Source organism: Mya arenaria, chromosome 4 (genome assembly GCF_026914265.1).
Source record: "Mya arenaria isolate MELC-2E11 chromosome 4, ASM2691426v1".
NCBI lineage: Eukaryota > Metazoa > Mollusca > Bivalvia > Myida > Myidae > Mya > Mya arenaria.
The window spans coordinates 57,658,783-57,670,864 of record NC_069125.1 but is presented as its reverse complement, the minus strand read 5'-3'; the positions used below and the strand labels follow the sequence as shown (position 1 = coordinate 57,670,864).

The 12,082-nt window shown below is 37.7% G+C and overlaps 1 protein-coding gene across 2 annotated transcripts; it reads right to left on the bottom strand.

The window, feature by feature from the left end:
* Nucleotides 1–1,554: 1,554 nt before the first annotated feature.
* LOC128230181 (uncharacterized) lies at nt 1,555–9,753 on the bottom strand. 2 transcript variants are annotated; one of them, XM_052942238.1, is made up of 4 exons: nt 9,623–9,753; nt 4,635–4,856; nt 4,274–4,497; nt 1,555–3,854 (listed from the first exon to the last, which is right to left on the bottom strand). In XM_052942238.1, exons 1-4 carry the CDS (start codon nt 9,666–9,668, stop codon nt 3,735–3,737), a joined length of 612 nt encoding a protein of 203 aa, XP_052798198.1. In that variant the 5' UTR covers nt 9,669–9,753; the 3' UTR covers nt 1,555–3,734. The 2 variants fall into 2 exon arrangements, with proteins under 2 accessions (XP_052798198.1, XP_052798199.1); XM_052942239.1 differs by having other exon boundaries at nt 3,714–4,497.
* Nucleotides 9,754–12,082: the final 2,329 nt, after the last annotated feature.

Sequence of the window (12,082 nt, the reverse complement as noted above, 5' to 3'; positions counted from 1 at the left end):
TACCAAGTGTGGTCTCCATTATCATGTTATATACTATCAAGTGCGGCCTCCATTATCATGTTATATACTATCAAGTGTGGCCTCAATTATCATAGTTTTACAACCAAGTGTGTCCTCCATTATCATGTTTTATACTACCAAGTGTGGCCTCTATTATCATGTTATATATTACCAAGTGTGGCCTCCATTATCATGTTTTATACTACCAAGTGTGGCCTCCATATCATGTAATATACTACCAAGTGTGGCCTCCATTATCATATTATAAAGTACCAAGTGTGGCCTCAAGTATCATGTTATATACTACCAAGTGTGGCCTTCATTATCATCTTTTATAGTACCAAGTGTGGATTCCATTATCATGTTATATATTACCAAGTGTGGCCTCCATTATCATGTTATATATTACCAAGTGTGGCCTCCATTATCATATTATAAATTACCAAGCGTGGCCTCAAGTATCATGTTATATACTACCAAGTGTGGCCTCCATTATCATGTTATATATTACCAAGTGTGGCCTCAAGTATCATGTTATATATTACCAAGTGTGGCCTCAAGTATCATGTTATATATTACCAAGTGTGGCCTCAAGTAGCATGTTATATACTACCAAGTGTGGCCTCCATTATCATGCTTTATACTACCAAGTGTGGCCTCAAGTATCATGTTATATATTACAAAGTATGGCCTCAAGTATCATGCTTAATACTACAAAGTGTGGCCTCCATTATCATGCTTTATACCTACCAAGTGTGGCCTCAAGTATCATGTTATATATTACAAAGTGTGGCCTCAAGTATCATGGTATATACCACCAAGTGTGCCCTCCATTATCACGTTTAATACTACCAAGTGTGGCCTCAAGTATCATGTTTTATACTACCAAGTGTGGCCTCAAGTATCATGCTTAATACTACAAAGTGTGACCTCCATTATCATGTTATATACTTCCAAGTGTGGCCTCAAGTATCATGTTATATACTACCAAGTGTGGCCTCCATTATCATGCTTTATACTACCAAGTGTGGCCTCAAGTATCATGCTTAATACTACAAAGTGTGGCCTCCATTATCATGCTTTATACCTTCCAAGTGTGGCCTCAAGTATCATGTTATATATTACAAAGTGTGGCCTCAAGTATCATGGTATATACCACCAAGTGTGCCCTCCATTATCACGTTTAATACTACCAAGTGTGGCCTCAATTATCATGTTTTATACTACCAAGTGTGGCCTCCATTATCATGCTTTATATTACCAAGTGTGGCCTCAAGTATCATGCTCTACCAAGTGTGGCCTCTATTATCATGTTATATTATAAATATACTACTTAGTGTGACATTTATTTTTATTGTTTTGCTAACCACTCGCTTAGAATAGGATATGTTCCGTGTTATACCAACTATAAGATAGTTGTATTTTTATATATCAAAGTCATAGACCAATTTCTAAGTATTTTGTGGGCATTTACAAAGCAGTTCATGTCGTTTTGCAATTGGGAGGAATTTTAAGACCCTGGTCATTTAAGAATCAACTAAAAACCTGTATAGCTCGAATAGGGAAATTTTATTTTTCTTAACAATACAGTTACAGTTATGCAGTAAATAAACAAATTACTGACAATTTGTATGTGAATACACTGAATATTAATTTTAAACAAAACTTAGTAAAGCAATACTGACTATGGTTTAAAACAAGCCCTATATATTCGTACTAAAAACATAAAACTAAACGTCTATAGATAGCTGATAAAAATCGTTAATAGTACCATAAAAGTAAAACAGTATATATTGCAACATGTCCACATTACAGAACTGTTTCATAGCTAACCATTTCAACAAACACAATGTACAAATAGTCAGATGTAAGAAAAACAAAGACCATTTTAAAATGTTAAAATGAATATGCACCTGTATATAAAATAAAAATAAACCAATTTGGTAAATCCTTTATTAAAAAGTCAAGATTTGCATACATGTATTCTAATTTGTGTCCAACTTGAAACTTGAACCTTTTCGTTACATAGGCCCTAGACTGGTCTAAATGTATTTCAAACTCAATAATTTTCATAAGCATTATGTTAAGGAATCCAACCCACAAACAAGCAAGATCTCTGCTAGCTATTTCAAGCATAACAAGGGATGTTTGTTAAACATTATGCCCCCCCCCCCCCCTGAGCGCCATGTTGTCAGGATTATATGGACAATTGAATGAAATATGCATGGGCTGAAATGATAGCTGATTTGTCATAAGATTATGACCATTCAAAATGTTTTATCCTGTTCAGATGATGACTGATATTTTCAGATGAAAATGGATCCTCTTAGCAGCAGAAAATAAGTAAATATGACAAAATTTTAATGATGAATATGAGTTATGACCATGACCTTTGACCTCAAAATCCAAAGGCGTCATCAACTGGTGACCCAAAACCTAAATGTCAAGTTTGAGGGTCATGGGTGCAGGCATTGTCAGTTTATCACACAGAAAAGCTTTCAGAGTTCAAGGTCAGTGTGACCTTGACCTTTGATGACCCCTTAAATAAAAGGGGTCATCTACAGGTCAGGCCCAACCCCCAAGTCATGTTTGAGGGCCAAAGGTGCAGGCATTGTCAAGTTATCACTCTAAGAACATTTTCGCATTTAAGGTCACTGTGACCATGACCTTTGACCCTATGATTCCTAATATCAAAAGGTGTCATCTACTGTTCAGGCATTGTTGAGATACCACTGGGAGGTTTGTTTACTTTTTCGCATAAAACGTCACTCTGACCTTGAACTTTATCCAGATGACCCCCAAAATCAATAGGGGTCATCTACTAGTCAGGGCCAACCTTCATGTCAAGTTTGATGACCATTGGTCAAGGAATTGTTAAGTTTGCCTTCAAGGTCACGGTGACCTTGACTTTTGACTTGATGACCCCCAAAATCGAGAGGGGTCCTCGGCCCAACCTCTAAGTCAAGTTTGAGGGCCATTGGTGCAGGCATTGTCTAGTTATCACTAAGACAACCTTCTATCATTAAAGGTCACTTTGACCTTAACCATTGGCCCGAAGAACCTTAAAATGAATAGGGGTCATCTACTGGTCAGGCTAAGCCTCCATGTCAAGTTTGAGGGCCATGGGTTCAGGCATTGTCGAGTTATCACTCGGACAACCTTTTATCATTCAAGGTCACTGTGACCTTGACCTTTGACCCGATGATCCCACAAATCAATAGAGGTCATCTACTGGTCAGGCCCAGCCTCCATATGCAGTTTGATGACCATAGGTCTAGGCATTCTTGAGTTATCACTTTGACAAGCTTTAAAATCATTTTACCATTAAAGGTCACTGTGACCTTGACCTTTGACCCCTATAATCAATCGGGGTCATCTACTGGTCATGCCCAACTGACCGACCTACCAACCGACCGACATGTGCAAAGCAATATATACCGGTACCCCTTTTCTTCGAAGGGGGGCATAATAATTAATTTTGATGCCCGCTGTACCAATGTGTGAGTTTGGTATGAATCTGAAAAGTGTATTGCTTGCTGTAATATGTTTTTAAACATAACTGACCAAAAATTGCATTATAAAGTTATTGTAGCTTGTAATTGTGCAATATTGTACAAGCAATATTATGTTATGTGAAATCAAAGGATATATTGGATACTAACTGGTTTTGTATACACCATGCCACCCTCACTGCTTTATCCTCTCACACGAGAAATATTCACTGTATCAAGTCCCTATATATGAATACTTTTGCATTGTGATTTATCATTGTCCTGAGTAGGCGGCATAAATATCAGACAAATTGTCCTCCGGCTCCAAAAGATTTCAGTACACTGCTTAAATACAAACAAAATCTGGAATGAAAACAACATCAAACAAAACAATTACTGGCATTGCAAAAGTTATACACAATCTTCCAATGGCAAAAAGGGAATTTTTTTCTTAATTTGAATGCAAAATTTTCAAATAAAATTCCTAGAAATGTTGTTGGTCAAATATGGTATCAACAGACAGAATAGGAGAATCTTTTTCCCACAGACATTAAAAAATATAACATCTGCCACAGTTATTCCCAATGTGACTGCTTTTGGTTCAACTTCCCAAAGTAGCCAGAAAAAGCCCTGTTATCGTCTTGGTTACAATAGTTACATTACCTTTACCCGTAGCCTGACTGACTAATAAAATATCACGAACACAATTTAACAAAACAAAAACAATATTTACAACCAAGTAAAGTGACCATAATAATAATATAACAAACTTAAAACTCAACCTCATCAACTTTGAAATATTTTGAATCTAGTCCTCGAAAGCCAATTGATATTTGCCCTTCCTGCGTGATCTTGACTGGGTAGACAACTGTGGACTGAAAGTTGTGCCCCTTAGGCAGGGTGACATGTCCATCGTGCAGACTGATCCGCCAGCCATGCCAGGGACAGCGGACACACAGAAGCTCATCTCCTAGGTCTTCTATCTCTCCAAGATGGAGAGGTCCACCTGGAAAACAACAATAAAATGTTTAAAAAAATTAAAAGTTTAATTGTTTACTTTAAAATTATGAAGACTTTAAGTGGTTGTTTATATGCATATATCAGTAAATAATGATGTGCTCTCTTACACTTCACTTAAAATACCTGCATGCGGGCATTCCTCTTTGACTGCAAACACAGTGGTTTTATATCGAAAGAGTGCAATGTCATGTTCATTGGTCTTTACAAGAGAGCCAGTTCCCTTTCCATTCTCCAGATCTACTTTGACTCCGCTCTTGCGTGGGGAGGAGGCCGGTGACCCTACCGGGGAAAGTGCAACTTTTGTTGATTTGCATCTCTGTACAGGAATGGACCAGTCATACAAATCTGTAAAATAATGAACCAATAGTTTATTTCATTAAAATGAAACAATTCTGAGCTTTATATACAAAAATCTACAAAAGATATTCAGGCACCTTGTTGAATATAGATTCAAATTCAAGCTTATGTTGGTGCAAACTTAAAAAGGATTTAAAACTAGCAGTGTGCTGCAGAAAAGGGACAATGAGCTACAAAAAAGGGACAGGTGCATTAAGTCATTTTAAGAAAATATTTTGAAAAAAAAATCGTTGTCGCCATAAATTGAAATATTGTCGCCACAAATTTTACGGTCCCTAGACTTACCGAAATACGATTATTTACCAAAAGACGGATAAAATTACCGAAAGACGCCTTCTAATGCATTTATTTTATTGTTTTTATATTAATATTATACAAATACATTACCACACCAAATTTTAGAGAAAAATATTAAAATATAATGATGTAATAGGCAGTTGAAATTTCAGTGTTCGAGATCGAATTCCGCGTGCCGACTCACCAACCGAAAGACAGATAAAAGCTTCCAAAATAATCAATTATTCCAATTAATGATGATCTCATAATATTCATATAACTTAAACACACTCATAAAAATGAAAAAGTTCATGAAAATATTTACTTATTGTTCAATTGAATAAAGACAATATGTCAGTGAAATGGTTGTCTCCCTTCGCCAACCGAAAGATGATTTGACGCAGGTAAAAATAACTAATTAGTTGTTGTATTATGAAAATGATTATGAATTTGGATTCAAATAATAGCATTTATAGTCTTATGGAAATGTTACATCAATAAACAGCATTTGAAAGTATTTTGGAATATACTTGAAACATTGCCTTTGAAATAGGTCGAAAATGTTGTTAAAATCATTTTCTTTTAAACTAACTTAGATCTACAGTATAGTTCAGGGCTTTCAAATTTTAATTTTTGTTTATATGAAAATTGAAAAAAGAAGTTTTTAATCAGCGAAGTTCTCATCTTCAGATAAATTAGCTTACTTATGGACAATAATAACCAGACCACACCAAATACACAAAATCAGGCGATGTTTAAAACGATTCTAGGACATTTGCCCCCCCCCCGGATGTTTGCCCCCCCGGATGTTTGCCCCCCTTTTGGACCATCGCGGACATTTGCCCCCCCGCCGTTTTCGAGGGGGCGGACATTTGCCCCCCCCCCGCCGTTTTCGAGGGGGCGGACATTTGCCCCCCCCCCCGGTTTTATAAGTTTATACCAAGATATTAAAAATATATTAATATATAAAAAAAATGAACATTTTTTTCTTTAACTATTTGTTCAATTTACGTGCAAACTGCCAACCGATTTACACCAGTTTGTATGTTTGTCACTAATTACATATAAAAACAACATAATTATCACCCGGTATATGACACCCCACAAAGTAGCGTCACATTTTTTGGGTGACAGTTTGGTATTATTGAAAGTGTGTTAATTTGGGTAAACCCTTTTCTGCTCTGTGACACGTGTTGAGTAAATACCATAATAATTACGCATTAAAGGACCGCATTACGTGTACATTTATAATTGCGGGTGATTTTCACACAAATTGACGGCTTCATTTGAAGATTCATAAATAACAATCGCGAGTAAAAAAGGTAAGTTATTGCTGTAAGTATTAGAGTCCAAATTAATAGAACTTTACACTCTGAAATCATTAATGATGGATGAGTTTCCTTGGTTATATAAGCTGTTGACTGTAGTAGTGATCAATGCATACATTGTTCTAATTGTAGGAATTGGGTTCATGCTAAATGTTCTGAATGGACTGTTAAGCCTTGAACAAATAGTCGAGATCTTATTAAGTGGGGAGGGTGGACTGACTGTTATACCACAGGGGTTGAAGGAAAATGTTTATTTTGTTTTGGAACAATTCAAAGAACTCATCTATTAAAAAGGGATAAAAAACAAAGGAGCTATTTTGGTGATGATTGTGGGACTTGGGATTCAAAAACTGGGGCTTCACCAAAATCGTATTATATACGAACAGAGACTGGCCACATGAGTTATGTTTTCTTTCGGCAAGGCCAGTTCTGTAGAAAAAAGGAGGTGAAAGGGAAGAAAGTAGAAATACAGCAGCAAAAAATGTTCGATTTGGATAAATACGCGTCTTACTCAACAAGTTTTTATCGGTATGAATGATATTTTAAGCTTCTCTTTGTAATCCATGCACAAAGTTTGCATGTCAGTATGTTCTGAACGTGTTTTAGGGGGGAAAAATCCGTTGTTTTTCAACCTCCCGGTTCTTTTGTAATGGCGAATTTCAGCGTGATCGATTATTCGATGATCTAGATCAATACAGAGGCTTGCCTTGGTCACACTTGCGAAGTTTCATCTTGTTTTGTTAAGTATTTTTCTAAAAAATGCCATTCAATGTTTATACGCTTAAAGATCAAAATGTAGCACATGGGGGGATGACGTCAGAGGGCGCACACGCATCTTTAGGTCTTGTAGTTATGTTGACCTACACTGAAGATATTTATAAATAGAAATCACAGTTTACATTTGAAGCCAATGTTTTGAAAAAACCTCGGAAACAATAAATCACTTTGCAGCTAAGTGTTTATTTAATATAGCATACAGGGCTTGACGCTTATTCTAATACTTGGTTGCCCTTCGTGCAACCACCTAGCCATTTTCACTTGCCCGAATGGATTTTTTACTTGCCCAATTTTTTGGGGCTCATTTTGTTGTTATACTTCACATCAAAACCCATTTCCAGATTCAACCTGCACATCAGGGCTTGCTGTATTTGAAATAAATCAGTTGTCATGAAATTTGTAACTAATAGCACATACATTCAAGTTCCAAAAACCGAGTATCCGAAAATTGGAGCAGTCCGAAAAATAGTCAAAATGACCATTCTCGCTGTGTCTGAGTCCAGGAAAATTGTTTCCCCAAGACTCGACCCAGCGTCGTTTTCGTTTCTTTTCATAGCTGGTCTTTTTCTCGGATGACTTAGCCTTTTTTCGTTTGAAACATTAAAAAAAACTTGACAGCGTCGACTGTCAAAACATCATTTGACGATTTGTGTACATTGTGAGGGCATTAACTGGAATGCTAGCTATATGGATTTGGTGCAGCTCACGCGATTGGCCAACGGACCTAGACGGAATTACTCGAGCTCTATCGGAAAATATTCGGCAGTCTTCGCCATCGTAGTTTCGAATGAAAATGTCAGAGGAGCTCCGTTTGACCCGATTTTCCGAGTCAACAACCAATGAGTGCATTAGTTTCGGTTTGATAAATACTCTCCAAGAAGGAGATTACGGACTACTATTTTTTACCAGAAAAGTCGCCACTATGACGAGTTTTTTTGTTACTGCCCGATCGGGCAGGTAGATTCTAAAAACTACTGCCCGCCTGCAAAAATTACTTGCCCCGGGCAATCGGGCAGTGGTTAATGTCGAGCCCTGGCATACTGTTTAATTATAAGTGTATGACCATGTATTTTCGCTTTTCAAGTGTTCAGTATTAGTGCCCTTCATAGCATAATTTGAAGGGTGATTTACTGTCCATAAAATGAACCATTTTCGACATAAAATTTACAAGATCGTGAATCTGTACTTTGACAGCTGTTTTCACATGGACCAAAGATGTTTCATACGAAAGTTTAACTTACTACAACATTAGTCTAAAATAATAGACGTGTTATACGGGATTCTTCCAATCCCTAACGTCTAAACGGGAATGTGCAAAAAACGGGGGTGTTTTAAAAATATTGAAATTGTTTTAAGTGAAGTATTTTATGGTTGAAATTGATCATAAAGAGTTATTTTCATATTTTGCTATGTAAGTGAAATGTTATTTTGCACTAAACAAGCATTTAATGCATTAAAACAAGTTGTTTACCTTTCCAATAAAACGAAAGTTGACCGACACAGATAACAATTATGCGAAGGGGAACAACTCGATACAATCGTAATAACTCGGCCTCTTCCAACAAAGCTTCGAGATAGACCTCGTTATACAATCGTGACAACTCGGTCATGGCCGAAATGTTCCGAGCGATTTAAAACTGTGCCCTGAAGCCTTGCAGGTGCCCTTCATGTATATATCGTTATGTTTTGACAGAATGAAATGAAGGAAAGCCGTCAAATTCATAATTATAAGTTGGATAAAAAAAAATTGTGTACGGAACTAATATAAAATATCATTATCTGGTAATATTTCTTGTTTTTATGATATTTTATAGACGCTATATGCTTTAACCCGGAATCCTGATCGGAACAACTACCCACTTTTGATACTAAACAATTTGTACGTGAAGGATTTGCCATATCAAAAATCTAAAAAAATCCGTCAACGTACAATTATTTGGACTAACTACAACATAAACTCTCCAAGATAATTGTAAATAACATCAAAAAGTGTTCGGATTTGTGACTAGTACTAATTTTCTTTCATGAAAAATTGTGGAATATTTTTTTAAATGACATGTATTCACTATCTTGACCGAAATAAATAAATAATAAAATTTAAAAAAAAATATGAAATAAGTATTATTACTGTATCCAGGCAATGTGACGAGCACCTGTGGGTAAGTCTAGGGACCCTAAATATTATATAAGAATATTACACAACAACTCCGTGTAGTCATTCTAAAAAGCCATCCAGGCTTTTTTTAATGATGGTTAGCCTGGCTAACCATCATTAAAAAAAAGCCTGGACGGCATTTTAGAATGACTACAACTCCGGGCAACTGCGTTTTGGTATAAATCACATGAAACATTAACAACAGTATTGTACTGTACCATTTAAGTGAATCTTTTCTACAGGAAGATACACTAAGTTCTCCATTTTTAGGCATTCTTTAAGTTTTGCCCTACGGCAAAACAAAATTATTTTTCCCGCTATGTTTGACTGACAGCAAGCTAGCAGCCAATAACAGCAGCCAATAAGTACAGCAGCCAATAAGGGACTTAGCAGCCAATAAGTACTTTTACCACGAAACACGAAATGTGAAAGGAATCTACTATTTTCCAGCAGCCAATAAGAACACCTGCCACACAACAACAATGTTTCAAAGAAAATATCATTAACGCAAATGGTTTATATAAATAAAACACGATGAAACATAATCAAAAAGAACCAGTTCGAACAAAAGTAAACCATAAAATTAATATGTACTACAGTACTCAGTAGAGGCTACCCGCGGCTAAATAGTATCCGGGATAACCAGCTAATATGTTGATAACACATGGGGGAATAATTTAAATTGGATTTATTTTTGGCCCCAGATAACATAAACATTTAAAATATTACATCAGCTTTTTAAAATATTATTACTGGCACAGTTTACCCCCATTCCCCCAATAAATACTGTACTTTATAATATTTGGTATTTGGTTTTTAATCCGAAACACCCGCTATATTAAGTAAAAATATGTATAATATGAATAGCGTTCTCGTAAAATTTGGTATCAAAATATTTAACCAACATTCTTCAATCGTTTTACTATGAGTTGCATTCTGGTTGTTTAGTCAGTATTTATATAAGAGCAATGCGATTGTTTACCCTCGCAATCAAGTAAAATCCTGTCCGCGAGCACGGTTTAATCTACTTCTTCTATTCTATTTGTACCCCAAATACCTAAACATCTCGGTTTTGCCGAATTACGGCGATTTGCCGCGTGCATTTATACGGAATTAAGTCGTACGCAGAAACAGCAGTAACAGCAGATGATTGCGGTGACGACGCGCACCACCGCGTTGGCTGCGGTGGAATATATCGTTGCGATATTCCGCGATGACGCATTCTCTCCCGCGGTGGAAACGCTTTTTTTGAAAGAAAAAATCCCGCTTTGTTGATAGTGTAATTATCTAAGATTCATGCTGATCAAATAAAGACTCCAGAAGACAGGGTAAGCATACGACGCAGACCCTTTAAAAAGACTATTCCCTGTAATCATTTAATAAGCGTAGTACTGGGGTTAGGAAGACCATATGTATCCTCCAAGACGGGGTCAGTGCATGGCAAAGAAATTAAGGAAATTGTGTTGTTAGTACGACAGCAAGATGCCGCACCTAAATCCTTGGGACCCCTTGTTACGACCAGAAGGAGGCAATTTGACGCTCTAAGACAGGGTACTGGCAATGGCTATGAACTGGCACCTACAAATGACTTCCATCTTAGGGTCAGCTTGAATAAATTGACCCCAACCTCTTTGGCCCTTTTGATTGAGTTAAACAAACACATTAAACTACTTTGGGTTGCTAATACGACCAAAAGGAGGCGATGTAACGCCATAAGACAGGTAACTGGCATAAAATGGACATCTTGGCTATCACCTAGCAGTGCCGCATGACTTCCATCTTCGATTCAGCCTAAACACAATTAACTTAAACGTAAGGGAAACACATATTTGGTTAAAACAAGCACATTGACCTACTTTGGGTTGCTAATACGACCAGAAGGAGGCGATGTGACTCCCTAAGACCGGGTACAGACATGAAGGGGACATAGAGGGCTATCACCTAGCACCGCCCAATAACTTCCATCTTGGGGTGAGCTTGACCAAAATCGACCCCCAACGTCCAGGGCCCCCTATTTGGGTAAAACAAGCACACTGATCTACTTTGGGTTACTGGAACGACCAGAAGGAGGCGATGTGACGCCCTAAGACCGGGTACTGGCATGTAGGAGACATCCAGAACTATCATCTAGCACCGCTCAATAACTTCCATCTTGGGGTGAGTTTGACCAAAATCGACCCCAACGTCCAGGGCCCCCTATTTGGGTAAAACAAGCACACTGACCTACTTTGGGTTGCTGGAACGACCAGAAGGAGGCGATGTGACTCCCCAAGACCGGGTACTAACATGAAGAGAACATCGAGGACTATCACCTAGCACCGCTCAATAACTTCCATCTTGGGGTGAGTTTGACCAAAATCGACCCTCAACGTCCAGGAACCCCTATTTGGGTAAAACAAGCACACTGAACTACTTTGGGTTGCTGGAACGACCAGAAGGAAGCGATGTGACGCCCTAAGACCGGGTACTGACATGAAGGGGACATCTAGGGCTATCACCTAGCACCGCTCAATAACTTCCATCTTGGGGTGAGCTTGAACAAAATCGACCCCCAACGTCCAGGACCCCCTATTTGGGTAAAACAAACACACTGACCTACTTTGGGTTGCTGGAACGACCAGAAGGAGGCGATGTGACGCCCTAAGACCGGGTACTGGCATGTAGGGGACATCCAGGAC

Bases quoted from the DNA above. Each gene is read 5' to 3' on its own strand.
- LOC128230181 (XM_052942238.1), bottom strand. From the start codon at position 9,668: ATGGAGAACTTAGTGTATCTTCCTGTAGAAAAGATTCACTTAAATG. The intron at 4,857-9,622 runs GTACAGTACAAT...ATTATTTTACAG, and splicing joins AGAAAAGATTCACTTAAATG to ATTTGTATGACTGGTCCATT. The intron at 4,498-4,634 runs GTATTTTAAGTG...GTTGTTTTCCAG, and splicing joins AGAGGAATGCCCGCATGCAG to GTGGACCTCTCCATCTTGGA.